Source organism: Lynx canadensis, chromosome D2 (assembly GCF_007474595.2).
Source record: "Lynx canadensis isolate LIC74 chromosome D2, mLynCan4.pri.v2, whole genome shotgun sequence".
Classification (NCBI taxonomy): Eukaryota; Metazoa; Chordata; class Mammalia; order Carnivora; family Felidae; genus Lynx; species Lynx canadensis.
The window spans coordinates 27623536-27642838 of NC_044313.2; the positions used below are offsets into that span (position 1 = coordinate 27623536).

A 19303-nucleotide genomic window follows, 5' to 3' on the forward strand; every position below is an offset into this window, starting at 1 on the left:
GCGCCGCATCAGGCTCTCTGCTGACAATGCAGAGCCTGCTTGGGATTCTGTCTCCCGCACCCCCCTTCCCCTCCCCACTCTCTCTCTCTCTCTCTCAAAATAAATAAATATTAAAAAAAAAAAAGAGAGAGAGAGAGAAAGAAATAGAATAACTTGTACAACCAACTGATTTTTGGCAGTGACACTTCTGGAATTCATTGGGGGAAAGAAAAGACTTTTCAACAATGGTGTCAAAACAACTGAATAAAAAAGTGTAGGTAAAATAATGAACAGCACTCATAAGAATTAATTTGAGATGGACTAAAGGGTAAAAGCTAAAACTTACAAACCTTCTGGAAGAAAACCTAATATGTACAAATCATGGGGTAATGATTGACAGACTGGGTTTCATTCAAAAATTAGAAACTTTTCATCAAAACACACCATGAATAAGCAAGCCATATATTATGAGAAAACACAGAACACATATCTCACAGAGCCAGAAGCTAGAACTCAACAGAACTCAATACAATTGAGTTCTAGAACTCAATAATAAGACAATGCAATTTTTTTAAATGGCAAAAAACTTAAACAGATACTTCACAAAATATCTGAATAGCTAATAAGCACATCAAAAAGTATTCAACATATGCTCACTAAAAAAGCTTTATATAAGAACATCCATAGCAACTTCACTTACAAAAATGCAAGCAGCTTAGGTGTCCATCAAAAGAATGGAAAACAAACTATAATGTACTTATTCAACAGGTATATCATAAAAAAGAATAAACTACTGATACAGTGGTATAAAATGGATGTCATAAAATTACACTGAGTGAAAGTCAGACTCCAAAAATCTATGATTCTATTACAGGAAATTCTAGAAAAGGTGAAACTAACCTATGAGAGTAAGCTGACCAGTTTTTGATTCACTGGCGATGGGAAAACTGATTGGGAAGGAGACCAAGGAAACTTTCTTGGGTAATGAAAATGTTCTATAGCTTGATGAGGGTGGTGGTTACACAGGTAGATAGACTCATCATTAACTCACTGACTTATACAATATCTATGCAGTTCATTGTATGAAAATTTTACTTCAGTGAAAATGTAAAAGCATGCAGTTAATATTTTAGAGGAAAAAGGACTAAACGTTTGCATAATTAATAAAAATACGCTATTTTCTAGGAAAAAAATAGTTATGGTAGGTTAGACAATTCCTTTTCCCCTCAGAAATGGATAGAAGACACTCAGAGGAACATTAGACAGATTCAAGAAACCAGTTCTAGTCCTGCAGGAGTTTCTAGAGTAAGGCTATGCATAAGCTTTTATTTTCTAGACATCCCATCTGTAAAATGGGCATATGATCTTGTTTACCTCCCAAGAAAGTCACATAGCTTAGTAAACTAAAACTTGTCACAGTCTTAAGATCACCCTGGAATAAAAAGGCTAAAAAATTCAGTATTTTACATTCAATATTTTACTAAGACTTCTTCCAGGCTAGAATTAAACTAGTGAGTATAATTGCCACTGGCAAGATACGCTCTGTCCCCATGCAACATTCGGAAAGGTAGCCTCACTGCTGAACCAGAGGCAGAGAATTTTGCGTTGGAGTACTTTAATACGTTTTTATATTGCATATAAAGCACATAAGCATAAACCAGTAAGATGCCTTGCTGAAAACTACCTTCTTTGTGAAAGCAGGCTGTAATTCTGAACAAGTTTTCAATTTTCACAGTGCTGCTAGGGTAAAACATTTTAAAGAGTTTAATTTTTTACAATGGATTCAATGACATAGGATTATCTAACAAAGTAATGGCTAATCAATAGAAGGTTTAGTTGTCAGGTGAAACATATAACACACTAAAAGGGATTGATTGCCAGACTTCTCCTTATTTACTAGAAGGTATATATTTAAAATGACACAAACTTGTTACCAGGCTGCATTCTTTTAACCTTGCAAAAAGCTGCTTAAGAAATCTGTTCAGCAGCCCTATAGCAAAACAAGATACGGTATAATGAAAATGGGCAGCAATTGGGGGGCAGTACAGGGGGGTACAGGGAGGGGGGAGACGGGGACCTTCAGATATATGGTAACATCAAATCAAGTTCCCAGCAAGAATATGGGATAGAAAAAGCAAACTACAAGGCGACATCTAGGGAAGCTGGGACTGGGCTTTAAAAATGCCACGCTGATGCTACCCAATCTCATTCGATGGATGCAATGCTCTATCTGATCTCCTCCCAAAGTACTCTTAGGGCAGATTTTTAAAAGACTTATACAAAAGGGCACAATAGGCTCCCCTCACCATTTTTTTTTTTTTAATGGTACATCCACATTAAGCACTGAACACAAAATGAATTGGTCCATATGGGCTTCGACCAGCATATAAGCTGTTTCCTTTATAATTCATTCACAACATCTCAAGTCTCTATATGAAAATACACTTTTTATGGTCATTGCAACCCAGGAGTTCAATAATACTTTTTCTACTAAGTCAGTGATTACACAATTTATCAAAGAATGATTACCCTGAAATAAACATAAAACAAAACACCAACCCCCTATACAGTCTTCCTTCCTCAAAGTAATTTTAAGAAAGCCGGTTATTAAATTGCTTCTTTTGGAAGAAGGGTTTTTGTAGCTAGACACAAATTGCCAAACCATGTTTTTAAAAAAAGTTATTAGACTCTGAAGGATTCAGCCGAAGTGGGAAGTTAAATAAACAAATCACTTCATCAGACTTGGAAAGATCACTTTTGTCTTACTTAAGAGACCTACATTAATTACCTTTAAGATCTTTTACATGGACTATTTAAAATAAGTACAATTTATTTATTTATTTCAAATGAGGTGCTTCTTCCAAAGTATTAAATAATGTCTACAAATGCAAAAGCATTTTTATAAATAGGTAATTAAAACAGATGACTAAAATTAAGTCAAGCTGCAAAACATTACCCAGGATGCACTGTGATTTTTTTTTTTTTTTTAATAAACATCTCACGCAATATTTTTCCATCCAAAGCCCAAAGCACTTCAGGGGGTAAAAAAGAGGTAGGAAGTTTCATAGGGAAAAAAAAAAAGCACACATATATAATGAAATAACGCCAAACTCCAAACTAAAGTATTTACAAGATAGTCCCTTAAGCATAGTTTGTCATATTGCAATTACACCTTGCCTACTGCCAAGTCAAAGTGCTTACTATTGCCACTAGAGGGAGAAGTGTCTTAACACAAAGCAACAGCAGATAGGGAATGGGTTTTCTTGAGCAATTATCAGAACAAAGCTCCCCTGGCTGTGTGTACCTTCTAATTACTCAATACAATTAAAATGACTAACCTAAAACAAATAGAAAAAAAAACTTGCCTGGCTAATATCTGGGACTTCATTAAACCTTCTCTCCTCATCAATCAAATCAGAAAGAAGGGAATGCCATCATATACAAACATTATAGAGCTATTAAAGGAAGTAAATTCAGTGAGGGTTTTTTTTGGTTTTGTTTTTTTTTTTAAGGAAGAAAAGAAGTGGCTCTCTTGAAAAAAAGAAATGTCGTGGTATTTACCCATCTGGATGCTGCTTGAAAACAAATTGTCCTCCAAAGAGCAGAAATACAGTATGTTTTCTCTCAGTTCACTGGCTTATGAATGACTTTTTGTTGTTGTTGTTGTTTTGTTAATACACAATATAATGTCATTTTCTGTGTCAGTGACGTGCTTTTTTCCTCCTACTCATCCAACTGTATAAAGGAGCTGTGCCAGTTAGACCCCCATGCTTATACGGGGCTGTTTAAGAGCTTTACTGCTGTGTTTTATGGATCTACTCCAAGGTAGTGTTCAGAACAACATAGGAATTTGGGGGCACAGGGATAGGAAAGGAAAACAGCTACTTATTCCTTCCAAAAGGCTTACGTAGCTCCCTTTATAAGGCCCAGTCATTAACAGAAGATGACAACACAGTCATTTTTCTTTCAGCTGACAATTGTGACATTTTTCCAGCAGTGTGCAAGGTGTTGAAAACCTGGCAGCTGTTACCTCCTGGGATGAAGATACTTTTTTATCCTCCCTTGACAGTTTAACTCAGTGGGTCAGCACCTTTAAAAGACTGCAAAGTATCCTTGAAGAGGATGGAAGCTTGAATTACTGCTCCCTCCCTAATCAATGTAAACCCTCACTGCAGGTGAAGTCTCCATCTATAGAGGTGCATGGGGGAGGAAAATGTAATGCCCTGAGCCAGATGGTTTTTATCTTGTTTTTAAAGAATAAAGGAACAAGCTAACAAGGGAGACAGCTACTTTGTTAGCTTCTTGGCCTCTCTCATGGCTTTGCATCCCCAGGGTTCCAGCTACACAAGAGAAAGAATACAGAAAAACGTAAACACTTAAAGAAATATAACTAGAGGGCTGGCATCATGCTGCTTTCAAAGAGTTGAGAGAGTTCTACTCAATGCTTTATTTATCACTGCCCACGTTCTCAGGATGGTAAGTGGACACATACACAAAGGGAATGGGGGATGGGGGAAGGATTAGACAGAGGTCACAATTTACTCAATTACATAGAAAGGCAGGGCTGACAGATCCTATTAGCACCAATGTGAAGCAAAGGAGTTGCATGTTGTAAGGCTACATTTTCAAAAAGTAATGAGTACTTTCATGTATCCTCCCAGGCCTTTGCCCTTGTTTGCAGATATGAATAAAAGCTATGAAAACAGTTGCTATGGTTTCTTTGACTTCACATTTTAGGAATAAAAGTAGAAAGAAAATTGTAGCCACTTTGTACATTCTGTAAATAAAAGTTCACACTTCACTTAATGTGGATAGAAGAGATTATTCTGAAATTTAGAAAATTAAAAGAATACATTACCTTTCTTTCCCCACCAACTTTCCTGCCTTCTGATATGGAATGGAAAAGCAGGTATACAAAATGGCTTAGTGACACAGGGACTAGTGTCTCCTGACTTTCTCCCTCAGTATTTTCTTTTTCTACTAATGTCTTTGTTAGGTTTTGGAATTACGGTAATGTTGGCCTCAGAATACAAGTCCGGAAGTGTTCCTGCCTTCTCTATTTTCTGAGTTTGCACAGGAGTGGGTTATTTATTCTGCAATATTTCATAGAATTCACCAGTGAAACCATATGGGGGCCTTTTGATAATCTGATTTCTTTAATAGACATCAGGCTATTCAAATTTGGTTTCACCTTGCATTGGTTTCTGTAAGTTTTATTTTTCAAGGAATTAGTCCATTTCATCTAAGTTGCCAAAGCTGTGGTTTAAAGTTGTTTATAATATTCCCTCATTATCCTTTAAACGTCTGTAAGAATTGTAGTGATAACCTTTCTTTTAGCTCCTCCAGTGATTAAGTAACTCAAAGTTACCACACAGTAGTCACAGTCTATCAACACCTGTGAAACTGTACTTTAGAACAATATATGTAAACTATAAAATCAGTTTAAAACACTACTATGTAACCAAGCATTTAAAAATAAAAAGTGAAAGAGTTCCTGAAATCCCATTAGAAATATCTGTAAAAGAATCTCAAGGGATTGGCCTAGATGATGCAAATCCTACCTACATCAACACTAGGGAAAAGGCAGCTTTGACATCTTTTTATCTATATAGCTTGACTAAAGTGGGGAGGGGGAGCAAATGGCACTTCATTATTGTCATGCAACAGAGAAAAGGGGGAGTTTAAACAGCTTATATATTATGTCCTACATTAAAAAAATCAGCAGTGGGGTAATCAAGTTCAGGGCAGTCCCGGACAGCTGCCCTGTGACCCGCTTCTATTGACCCCTGCTATTCATCACTCTTCCCTAAGATTGAGAGGGCAAGCTCCTAGGGAGTGACCACCACAATAGACAGACACAAGCCAACAGTAATCTGGTTCGAGCAAAAAACCAGATGGCACTGCAATAAATTTACAAATCTGCATTCATGGGGCTGTTAAAACACCCAGAAGCTAAAAGATTCAGAGGGCCCCAAGAGGATCTCCTACTTCCCAGTTTCTAAAGGCCATTTCTCTTTCCAAGAACACTGAGTTCATGCTCTTCATAAAGAGAATAGAGAAAAAACCCTTTACAAAGAGAGGAGGGGGAAAAAAAACCTCATGACCTAATTAATCTCCAGAGCTTGGATCTCAACACTGAATGGCAGATATTAGAAAAACCATTGTGGAGCAATAGGAGGAAAAACAAAAACAAAAACAAGACAGTTGTTATATTAGAGTGGAGAGGGTGAAGCAAACCTGCTAAAAAGCAATGAAAAAGCCACATCAAATCTCTTTCAAATACTGCACACGACAGATCTTGCAAGTAGAAAATGATTCAATAATGTATGCATTTATTTTTAAAATGAATCAGATTAGTCCCATGTGTGACCTGCTGGTCCATCTGTATGTGCTGGACTTAATAGGCACGATTCTCTCTCTTGCTTCAGTTTGAAGTATGAGAGAGATAAATTTAGTTTAATTTTCAACAGATCAGCCTATCCATTTTCCAAATGGACCATCTGGATCAGCCTATTAAAATTAATTTATAACTTTGCAGAGTGAAAATTCGTTTGTTAGCTTAAATAAAGTTGCCAAAACTTTTTGTTGTGTCATTGTTTTCTGACAGTTGTTTCTGTATAGTGGGCAGACCGCTTCCACCTCTAAATTTATCTTACTCAATACTGTTCTATTTATTTAGATTTATAGATCAGGTGTTTGTCTCCAAATAGTTAAAGTTGTAACTGCACAATACCAATCACTGATCATTTGGGTTTTTTACAAAGCTTCCTGAATGGATTCAATTCTACTTACTAGACAATAATTTTTACAAAAAACGAAAAGTGCCCATCCCCAAATTTTTAACAGAAAGTAAATAAAAAAATGGACATATCACAGTTTCAAGTACTTTCTCCCTAAATTAACACTGTATACAGGGGCACCTACGTGGCTCAGTTGGTTAAGCGTCTGACTTCGACTCAGGTCACGATCTCAGAGTTTGTGGTCTCGAGCCCCGTGTCGGGCTCCGTGCTGACAGTTCAGAGTCTGGAACCTGCTTCAGATTCTGTGTCTCCCTCTCTCTCTGCCCCTCCCCTGCTCATGCTCGCTCGTGTTCTCTCACTCTCAAAACTAAAATAAACATTAACAAAACCCAAACACTATACAAACCGGAATAAGAAGGCAGAAGTAGAAACACTTGGGCAACATTGAGATCTCGGTTTTAACTCACTGACTGGCTAATAAGCAGGTCCTCTAGTCTCTCTAAGCCTCCATTTTCTTCATCTATAAATCAGAGACCCTATCTAGAAACTTTGCAGGGGGATTGTGAAGATGGAATGAAACAAGTAGCAGGGTTATGGTGGGCACTCAACAAATATTAGACCTCTTCTCCTTTTTCCTAGAATAATGCCATAATGCAAGTAAATTAAAATTATTTTTACTACTGGTCGTTCTCATCTTATGCAACTATATATTAAAAGTTAATAGGTGGTATGCCTATTCTCTGGCAACACTGTAAGAACTTGTTTTTGTTGCTAGTGGGAGACAGAAGATGTTAGAGGTTGTTGCTACAGGCAGTGAGAAGAAGAAATTTTTTGATGAAATGTTTTTGGACATTTTAATCCCCAAAAAAGTTTTTTTTAACGTTTATTTACTTTTGAGAGACAGAGACTGACAGAGTGCAAGCAGGGGAGGGGCAGAGAGAGAGAGAGGGAGACACAGAATCTGACGCAGACTCCAGGCTCTGAGGTGTCAGCACAGAGCCTGATGAGGGGCTCCAACTCACAAACTGTGAGATCGTGACCTGAGCTGAAGTTGGTCACCCAAGTGGCCCAGGACATTTTAATTTTAAAAAAGAGAGCACCAAGGAATTAACTTTCAAAGTAAAATGTGTTACCTTTGGGGATTGGGAACACAGTAAGCAGTAAGTTTTTTTAGGTTATCAATAACAGTCTTTACTTTTAGAAAAGGCAAATATCGCTCAGACTAAAAGGAGCTAACTTCTCTAGAGGCAGATCCCTTTTGATTGTTAATTTTTTTTTTTAATGTATTAAGAATCTCAGTAGGAAAGTAAGATTTAAAGCCAACTATTCTACTATCTGCACTTAAGAAGCAATTCAAGTTATTTTTCCTGAATAAGAAAACTTTTATTTGATGTTGTTTTCACTACACGTAAGCAATCGATCTGTCCTGTACTTGTACACCTAGGATATTTTTAAATGATTGGGAAAACAATGTTACCTGATTGAAATTGATGGCTATAGCCAGACCAACTTCAAAGTACTCTTAATTTAAGCTCTAATGCTTAATGAATGGCAAATTGAGGGTTTCCTGTCTTTTGTTTTGCTGTTGGTAGCTTTTTACTTTAAGACAGACTGAATTTCATACCTGTCTAAGTGAATTCTTCTCTGGTATTATCTTCCTAGGGGGTTCGCCATTATTACAGTCTTCTCTCTCTGAGGAATTCTGTGAAAGAAAGTAAGCTTTAATTCAGTTCTCATTATCTTCAATCTTATTCTGTGGGGGTAACTGAATTACATTTCTAATTCTGTAAGCTAGAATACCATGTATATTTATGCATTTATTCATTTGAAGATTTATATACATATAGACATACACTTATGTAAAGGAAAACATATGCCCATGTATATAAATAAATGTAAGTAGGGACGTAGGTGGAAAGTATTTCATTTATATTTAAGCACTGCCCAGCAGATCACATTCATCAGATATCTAGTTTATTGCTCCTTGAAAATGCAGGTTGGCACTGGACATGAGAAAGTTCCAGTTTATGCTTAGCTGATAACAACTTAAAGCATGATTATTACTTTCTCTTTAAATAATTAGTTTTGAACTATAGTAAATGTTTGGTCACTACAAATTCTCAAAGTATGGATGCTAAAAAAAGAGTTCTTTCTCTTCTTCTTCTTCTCAGATTTGATTTTCTTTTATTAAAAATAACATAGTACTTAGCTCAAAACAACATCATTTCATCAACGCTTTAGGATTAGAGTCCATTCTTGCCACTATCATCTCAAATAGCAGCTAGGAGGCCATAAATGTCAATGGGATTTTTAAATACTTAAGAGGAGGAAAAACAACAATCCAATTGAAAGCAAGTTCAGAATTCTAAATATCAACAGAATTATAAAGCAGCAACACACAGAATGGGAGAAAATATTTGCAAATCATGTATCTGATAAAGGATTAATATCTAGAATATGTAAAGAAGTTGTCAACTAACCAAACAAAAAACCCTAAACAACCCAATTCAAAAATGCACAAAGGACTTGGCTAGACATTTCTCTAAAGAAGGTACAAACGGCCAATCAGCACATAAAAAGATGACGAACATCACTAATCATATTTCAGAATGTAAATCAAAAAGTGTAAGTAGATACCACATCACATTCATCAAGAAGGCGACTATAAAAAACAGACAAAAACCAAAATATATATTGGCAAGGTTGCTGAGAAATTGGAACTCTTATGCACTGTTAGTATGAATGTAGAAACAGCTGCTGTGGAAAACAGTATGGTGGTTCCTCAAAAATTAAAAATAGAATTATCATATGATCCAACAATTCCACTTCTGGTATATACTCAAAAGAGTAGAAAGCAGAGTCTCAAGGAGGTATGTGCACGTTCATGTTCATAGCAGCATTACCCACAATAGCTAAAAGGTGGAAGCAATCCAAGTGTCCACTGACTGATGGAAGGGATAAATAAAATGTGGTGTATACATCAAAGGAACAGGGTTCAGCCTCAAAAAGGAAGGAAAACAACACAGGCTACAACATGGACAAACCTTGAGAACATTATGCTAAGTGACATAAGTCAGTCACAAAAAGGTAAACACTGTATGATTCCACATATATGAGATACTCAGAGTAGTCAAAATCATACAGAAAGTGGATGGTGATTGCCAGGGACTGGGAGAAGGGGGGAATGGGGAATTATTGTTTAATGGGTATAGAATTTCAGTTTTACAAGATGGAGAATTATGGAGACAGATGGGGGTGATGGTTGCAAAACATTATGAATGTATTTAACACCACTAAAAAATGGTTAAGATGATTAATTTTGTTATATATTTTTACCACAATACAAAATAATAGAAAAAAAAATCTGGTAATCAACACATGTAAGTCACTATCTGCAAGGCAAAATACAGAAACTCCGAATACATATTTTTGGGTACTATTTTCCACAACTACATTTATAGTGTTAATATTTTAATATTTGCAAGTTTAAAATACTCATTACATATAGCCAACACAGTCTAACTGGGGAGCTACTTTATTTTTAGATCCAGGATTTGTTTCCAAACATGAGTTGATCTGAAAATTTTCATACAAGTATGAAGTTATTAGTAGAGTATAGGATCATAACTGTACTTTAAACTTAGGTGTACCTTTTTTGGTTTGTATCAAATATTGTATTTTAAAATATATTAAAGGACAAGCAGCATATATATAGTGTCATTTTAGGGCCTTTGCACCTCTGTGGCTACAATCTGTGGGCCCTGTGCATTACCTGTAGTTGGGTGACAGACTACTACTGTAAGGTGTTCCTTTTGGGCAGAAATCTCTTATGAGATTTAACTTGATATTTTATATTTGTGATGACCACTTGAAGGTAATGGTCCCCAAAATTAAAACAAAAAAGAAAAAAAATATGCTTTGCTATAAGCAAGGGACAGAGAGACTCAGTAACTTCAGAATTCTGTCTTTTCTCCGCATTTTGAAAAAAAAGTAATTTAGTCTACCTACAAAACAGAGAGATAAAGCTGAATTAATGACTATAAAGCATTCCAAACAAGGAAACTAGCAATGTATGCCACTATAAGATAAGCAAAGGAGGGGAAAGGCCAACATTAAACCCGTAAGATCAACTTGAGTATTTAACTTTAAAAAAAAAAAAAAAAGAAAGTATAGGGGCGCCTAGGTGGCTTAGTCAGTTAAGTGTCTGACTCTTGGTTTTGGCTCAGGTCATGATTCATGGTTTGTGTGGTTGAGCCCTGTGTCGGGCTCTGTGCTGACAGTGCAGAGCCTGCTTGGGATATTCTCTCTACCTCTCTGCCCCTCCCCAGCTCTTGTTCTCTCGCTCTTTCACAAAGTAAATAAATAAACGTTAAACAAAATAAAAAATAAAGCATAAATCAAAGTTTTAAATGCTAAAATTAAAAAATTAAATGTTTTACAGAATACAAACTTAAGGCAGTATTCAATTATAAACTTACAATTTCCAAGTAACTATTCCCCAGACCATGAAGTTCCACCCTCCCTTAAATGAAGTACCATTTATAATCAAAACTGGTTTAATTCAATGTAAATTCCTATATTTGAACGTTAATTATGTTTTGTAAAAATGTCATCATAATAAACTGGAAGCCTAGTTATGTTTTGGTCAAAGTTTATTATAGTAAAGTCACCATAAAGCACATTTTTACTGTATACGTACAGGAAGTGAAACAAAATTGATGGTAAACTCTCTATATACTAAATTACATTGTGAAAACAGTAATGTGAACCTAATGAGCGGCAACTACCTAGCCCATATCCACAATTTTCTTCCTCCTGACTCTCTTAATCTGATTTATTTATCTCTACCTCACAGTAGAGAGATCTGATAGACACTACCTTAACATTATGTGCCTCTTGATATGATGTACTGAGAAGAACACATTATTACTTCTGAGGTAACCTTGCCAAAAATATCTAAGCTCAATCTGATCACAGAAAATATCAGACTAACCCAAATTGAGGGAGTGAGTAATTTTTTAAAATTACTAGTATTGTACTAACAAAAAATGTCACAGTCATGAAATACAAAGAAAGACTAAGGATCTGTTTCAGGTGAAAGGAAAACTAAAGAGACATGACAACTGAATGCAACTTGTGCTCTGAGATCACTGGGGTGGGGGTAAAATTGATGGTAAACTCCTCTGTACAGACTTATATAGTGACAACAGTGATCTACATCTAACAGAATGAGTAGTGCCTATCTAGACCACACCCACAATTTTCTTCCTCCTGACCGCTCTACTGCATTTGATTTTGATGGTTAAGTACTGAGTATTGTGACATAATGGTATACAAAACATTATTGGAACAATTAGAAAAATTTGAATAAGGTCTACAGATGAGCTAATAACATTGTATTGGTGTTAATTTCCTGATTGTTTCCTCACTTTTAAAATTTACATACAGAAAAATTCACTTGTTTTGGTGTTTAGTTATACGAGTTTGACAAAAAACATACCGTTATGTAACTACCACCGCACTCAAGATGTATCATTTCCCAAATTCTCTTGCACTGCCCTTATCCAGTGAGCCCCTTTCTCTAGTAATCACAGATTTTTTTTGTCTCAATAATTTTATCTTTTCCAAATATCACAAAATGGAATCATATACTATGTAATTTTTTTGAGCCTTTACCCACTTGGCTTAATACATCTGAGATTCACTCTTGTTGAATAGACCAATAGTTCTTTCCTTTTTACTGTCAAGTAGTATCACTGTATGGATGCTCCACAGTTTCTTTATACATTGTTTCCTGATTTTGATAATTTGTACTGTGATTATTTGAAAGAATATCCTTGTTTTTTGGAACATACAATGAAACACTTATGTTGGAAAAAGGACATTATATCTGTAACTAACTTTCAAAAGGTTCAGAAAAAATAATAAGTAAATGAATGTGAGCACATGTTTCCATATAAACAGAGATAAAGCAAATGTGGCAACATGTTAATATGTGGAGAATATGTGTGAAGAGTATAAGGGGACTCTTTTCACTATTCTTTCAACTGTTCTGGAATTCTGAAATCATGTGAAAATAAAAAATAACAAGTAAAACTGATGAAACCTAGAGGAAAATATGTTTAAAAATGGAAAGACAGGGCTCAGCTGGTTAAGCGTCTGACTCTTGATTTCGGCTCAGGTCATGATCTCATGGTTCGTGAGTTTGAGCCCCGCACTGGGCTCTGCGCTGACAGCACGGCGCCTGCTTGGGACTCTCTCTCTCTCTCTCTCTCTCTCTCTCTCTCTCTCAAAATAAATGAACTTAAAAAAATGGAAAGGTAGAAGTCAGATAAGTGAAAAATAAATTTTGGGGGAAAAATTCCCTCAAATATAAATAAAAGTTAACATTCTACCACTTAACCCTGAGCCAACTAGAAGAATCTGACTGCCTATTACAGCTCATTCACAATACTCAGATTAAACATTTCATTATAGTAAACACATTTGCAGAATGTATTTGTAGTCCTGGAGCAATAATATGGTATAAATAGTAGCAGTATATTTAAATATTTCTAAAATATTTCATTACCTTTCATAAATTTATTACCTTTAATTCAAATATTTCTCACTTAAGCCCAGAAGCCCCTGGGTGGCTCAGTAGGTTAAGCATCTGACTCTTGATTTCGGCTCAGGTCATGATCTCACAATTCCTGAGCTCAAGCCAAGCATCAGGCTCTGTGCTGACAGCATAGAGCCTGCTTTGGATTCTCTTTCTCCCGCTCTCTCTGCCCGCCCCACCCTCATGCCTGCACCCCCTCTCTTAGTCCAGCACTTACTAGTTTAGAATTGTAACTTCAAACTGGAAGCATTTGGGTTGTAACACCTATACACATACTCACAGATGTTTGGGTAGGAAAAAGTCAAAGTGAAATAATGCTAAAGCCTGTGCATTAGATCTCAGGGATGTATTTTGGATAAAATGTGTCCAGGAGTAACCTCGAGGTGAATAAAAAAGAAAAAGAAATCATCTCAAAGAAAGTATTCAGGTGATAAATTTAAATAACCTGTCTTAAAATCCACATATCCAAATTTAAGGCACTCTTTTACCATTCTTACCCATCTTAGGCCACCTCCTTCTCTCCCAACTTTTCTTTCCACCTCAAACTTAAATCCTCAGTCAATTTTTACTCATCCCTCCCCCCGACTTTTTTTTTCTTTGAATGTATCTAACCAATTTCAGGTTTTCAATTTTTCCTTTGAATCATCTCTTTTAATAGATCTAACCCTTGGTTTGTATTTCCAGTCTCTACTCTAGGCCACCACCAATGCTATTACTATTGAGACAGTCTTCTGACACACTTACCGAAACCCTTATCTAAACCATTCTATACACTACTGTCAAAACCATCGTTCTAAAAAGACTTACCTCATCTCACCCCACATCTTGCTCAAACACCTTTTATAGCTCTCTGTCACCTTCAGGATTAAGTCCAAACCTCTTAGTATAGCATCCACAATCTGGACAATTTACCTTTCCATCAGTCTCTGGAACCATTTACATGACATTATTTACCATTCTCCAAAGTATGAAAAGCACTCTCTCATCCCTGTGCTTTTGCTAATTCTATTCCCTCAGTGTGTAATAGACTCCTTTCCTGATCTCTCCATCATCAAAATCCTGATTCAAGTATCAACTAAAACGATACTTTGTCAGGGAAGCCTACGCTTATCCCCTCCTCCACCTACACCACACTTACCCCAGATGGAACTGATTACTCTGAATTAGCACTTTATTTCTATTTTGGCACTTCTACTTTATATCTCTCTATATTATATCTCTCTGTGAACAAGCTTCCAACCCCTACTCCCCACTGTAAGATTCCTTCTGAGCAGGGGCAGTTTCTTTTTCATCTGCATTTTCCAGTGGCTCAGCACAAAGTTTGAGAACATAATATGAGCTTTTAAGCGTTTGCTGGATTGAATGCGATTGCCAGATTAATCTTTCTTAAACACCACTAATTTCATGGTGGTCTTTTTTCCTTAAAAACGTTCAGTAGCCCTTTGTATCTATGGAATCAAATATTAAGTTCTAGGCCTGATTTTCAAGATCTTCTAGAATTTTCTGCCACATTACACCAAGTTATTTCCCTCAACATACATTTTCTGCCCTAGTCAAGCAAGTCTCTTCACAGTCTTATAAACAAGTGATATGACCTCAACATTTTCAGGCTGGAAGGATCCTTAATTTTAATGTCATTCATTCAACAATTATAAACACAAGAAAATTATTTTATCTATTCAAGTCCTACCCATTCTTGAAATGAGTTTCAACTGTCGAATTCTCTAAGAAACCATACAGCTATTCCATCTTTCCCTACTGGAAATTCCTTAACATTTTTATCTTGGTCCACACAGTTGAGCACTTAATTAGGTAAATGTCTGCATGTTACTCTCAGCTACCCAATAACATTGAAAGCTTACTGGGTAAAGTCTTTGTGGCTCCGTGTACTTCCCAACACATTACATAATATACAGATAAGTGCTTAATAAATAATCAAAGCCCTATATTCACATTGTCCAGCTAGCTTTAAAAAAGATTTTCAGGGGCGCCTAGGTGGCTCAGTCAGTTAAGCACCCAACTTCAGCTCTGGTCACGATCTCGCGGTTTGTGGGTTCAAGCCCTGAATCGGGCTCTGTGCTGACAGCTCGAAGCCTGGAGCCTGCTTTGGATTCTGTGTCTCCTTCTCTCTGCCCCTCCCCCATTTGTGCTCTGTCTCTGTCTTTCAAAAATAAAAAAATGTAAAAAAAATTTTTAGTAAAAAAAAAAGATTTTCAAAGCAGAAAACCTTCAAAGTGATAGCCCAACTACAGTCCTACTAGCCCATCACTAAGGATGTCAGCATGACAATTTAAAGCAGGAGCTAGCAAGTTCCTGCTCTAAATAAAGTTTTTGCAAATAATGTTTTACTGGAACTTAGCCAACTCCACTCATTCATTCACCTTTTATCTATGGCAACTTGCATACATCAATGGCAAAGGTGAATAATCACAATAGAGATCCTATGGCCCAGAAAGCCTCAAATATTTATTGTCTGGTCCTTTACAGTTAAAGTTTGCCAAGCCTTGATTAAGAAGGAAAAGTTCTTCTGTGGATAAGCAAAGCACTCCTGATTCTTCAGAAATGGATTTTATTTGTTTCTCCCAGTGTCCAAAACAAGTAGACGGATTTTGATGATAGCACACAGCAGGTTTACGGCTAGGGCAATATTCTCCACGACCTAGTAAGTGGCTTATTTACTGTTTTCAGTTATCTATTCGAACACACAACTCCTGATGACATGGATAATCAAGAGTTGATTATATAATCAAATGAAAAACTAAACTAATTTACACAGTGATGAAAAGTCAAGCCACTTGTAATGACTTATCATAATCTTTGAATAAGCATCTTGCTCAAGGTTGGATGGTGCAACAGAGCCTGAGTCTGTCTAAATAGACATCTGTTATAAATAAAATAATCACTGCCAACACTAGAAGTAACATTCCCCACCTATGCCACATTTCTTATTGAGGAAATTCAAAGGATTCTGTAACCAGGAAAGTTATATCATTTTAGTGAAGTGGGTAAATTGTGGTGATTTTGACTCTGATTTTGAACACATTTAAAAAATGGAGTCATTTGAGCATCATCACATAGAATGACAACCACATGAAAGATGAAATCTTGAGACCAATTTCTAATAGCTAGTTGCAAACATCATACAGTGGGCTTGATTGGTAAATTAGTAATTGAATTAATATTTTTCCCATTAACTTAATATATCATTTGGAACTAAGAACAGCCTCCAAATATATATGATTTGCAATTCTCAAAAACAGAAACAATTCTACAAGGTTAAAGGTAATTTAACTACATGGATAAGAACCACTCAAACCCTTTAGTGAAAGGTGACAACCAAAATATGTGTGTGTGTATCTAAACAAATTTTAATTAATCCTTCTACGATACATTGGGGAAAACATAGGTCATTTAAGTTCAGAAGCTGACTGAAGAATCCTATTCAAGGACCAGTTCTAGGGAGGACCTGAAGTGTCCTCATAAGATAATATTCTCTGGCATGTTTTCATGCACACTGCTTCTCCAGCACGTTTATCATTTGACATACTCGATTAAACCACAACCACATCAAAGCCTCCCCATCCTGCTAAACTTCAACAAGATCTTCCAGTTAAAGCTTTCAAGAAGTGGTATTTTCTAGTAATATACCAATCCAAGCACAGTGCTAGGAACCAGATATAATGGAAAGCACTATCAGACAACCAAACACACAGGATTTCCATTAGTACTGTCTTACTTCCTATGAGAGAAATAAAAAAAAACTACCAACTAGATTTTTTCCCCTGCGACACTGTCCGGCACTAATTATAAAACACTACAGATGCAGCCTTTCTAAAAATGCAAAGGGATTGTGTATATTTGCAAAGAACAACTATTTTTTATGCTTCCAAATTCTTAATCCTGTTTGGAGCTGTCAGTGGGGGTTAATGGAAGCCTTGGATAGGAGAATTCCAATCTGGTTGGCAGATGGATAGGTTGGTTATAGCTGCATAACTATGTCTTGCCTGCAGGCACAATTCAGAACACTGTTAAAGCAATATAAAGTCTCTGTCAAGCTGAACCATTTGGATCAGTAGCAAGGAGAAATAATAATAAAAAAGAAGTTCATTTCTGGGCCTTGTGCATTTATGCTAGTATGCAGAAACTGATTAATTGTCATAGTGTGCTGGTCTTCTATACTTCAGATTTCTACTTCTGGAGTAGATTTTGCATGCTAATATAATCATTCTCCCTCTTGAGACATTAGCAAATAATCAAATGAAAAACAGGATCATAATTTACTGAGATTCGAGCAATTCTCTATGCAAATTTGACTTGTTATTGCTGCTGCCTCGTTAATCTGAATGCCTTTGACAAACTCCTTTGATTTATGAACTCGTGACAACTCCAATGTGTATATATTTTGCTAGATTGACATTATCATTAAGAGTGGGTGGACTGAGCTCACATGAATGGCTGATTTTATTCGCTGGTGTCTGCTGCTCAACAGCTGAGCATCTCCTCCTCACAAAGCCCCTGAGCGTCAGGCTCTTCCCATCTTCCCATCCATTCATCATCTCGATGTTAATTGGCCCAGGCTTTAAGCAAATTTTCAACACGATTTAAAGGCACGATGACACTGATTACTGACCCTCTGCCATACGGTGCCTATTGATTAACCTGACAGAGATGATGAGCTTGAGGGAAACTAGGTGTGTGGGGACCTCAGGGGGAAAAATATATTGTCTATGCAGGCAAACACTTGTCATTACCTCACAAGCTTGAATTTGCACTGCACACATTCTTAAAACACACTACTGCATTAACACCTACAGCTAACACAGAAAGTGCTTTCTGTATTCAGAGATATTACAGATATGTCCTGTCAAAGCACATGACACATTCAGTATTTAGAAGAACTCCCAGATAGATGGCTGCCTTTCAACCAATTATACTTGTGCTAGCTGATATATGCATTTTAGGTTAAGTTCAAAGAAAGTGTTGGGTGGCTTGGTAGTTCTGTAGGATACCAGAAAATAATTAGAAGAGGAAAACATACTGGGTTTTTAATAAATACAGAAAGGAAGAAAAGGAGTAAGATTGCTATCATTCCACCAATACTATAATCTGCCGTTCTACCACTATTAAAATAAGAGGTACTTCAAAAAAGGAAGAAAACAACAAACTGAATTTACAAATTTGATTTTCTATTCTTTAAATACTGCTACTTTAATTCCAATTGTCAGAGTATTCCTGGCACAGAAATTACCAATAACTGAATATTTTAAAACAAAGCTAAGCATATTTAAGCCTAACAAACATACCCCTTAAATTCTTGCTTACCCATTTTCAACTACTGCTATACTTAGGGAAATTGTGCAGGATATTTGAAGTTAAGCTTCATGAGAAAACTAAATGCTTCATTAATTCGAGGGAAAAAAGTTCCTAATTAATAGTTACTGATCAGGCTCACGCATTAGTAACAAACAAAAGTCTGCTTTACAATACTGCTAGATCTACAAATTTACAAAAGCATGCACACTATGAGGGATCAGACAAACACCATATTTAGATAGGGAAGATTCTTATTTAAAACAAAGCTAACAAAATATGCTCCTGGCCACACATATCACCTTGTTTACTTACGAGTCCTGGGGGGACAGCCAACATACAATTTTAAACACGGAGATTTTGGAGCAGCACTAACAGTTATTTCAAAGCTAAAATAATAGAAAACTGAGCAGCAGCCCAGCTGTAGTCTCTATTACAGTGACACGGGCTGTTAATGTAAGAGATCAAATGTTTTTCAAGTCAAACAGCATTGGTGCCTGTTATACTGGAACATGTAGCTTACTCCCTAAAAGCCTGCCTCCTGCTCTTTTCAGATAAACAAGCTCAACTAAACACTGAGATACTCCGATAAGAAGGATGGAAGCGAGGAGCTGCACCAGGGAGTGACAAGGCAAGGGCAGGAAGGAACAAGCATGCTTTTGTTAACTTTCAA

At 36.4% G+C, this 19303-nt stretch overlaps 1 protein-coding gene across 3 annotated transcripts in view; it reads right to left on the reverse strand.

Moving 5' to 3' along the window:
* Window positions 1-19303, reverse strand: part of BTRC (beta-transducin repeat containing E3 ubiquitin protein ligase) — a 181696-nt gene that overhangs the window by 74456 nt on the left and 87937 nt on the right. For 2 of the 3 annotated variants that reach the window (XM_030334518.1, XM_030334516.1), the window contains one exon: window positions 8344-8421. The exons of the other annotated variant lie outside the window; for it this stretch is intronic. In XM_030334518.1, coding sequence (XP_030190378.1) covers window positions 8344-8421 — 78 coding nt within the window. The remainder of the gene's footprint in view (window positions 1-8343; window positions 8422-19303) is intronic. 3 annotated transcript variants of the gene reach the window in all.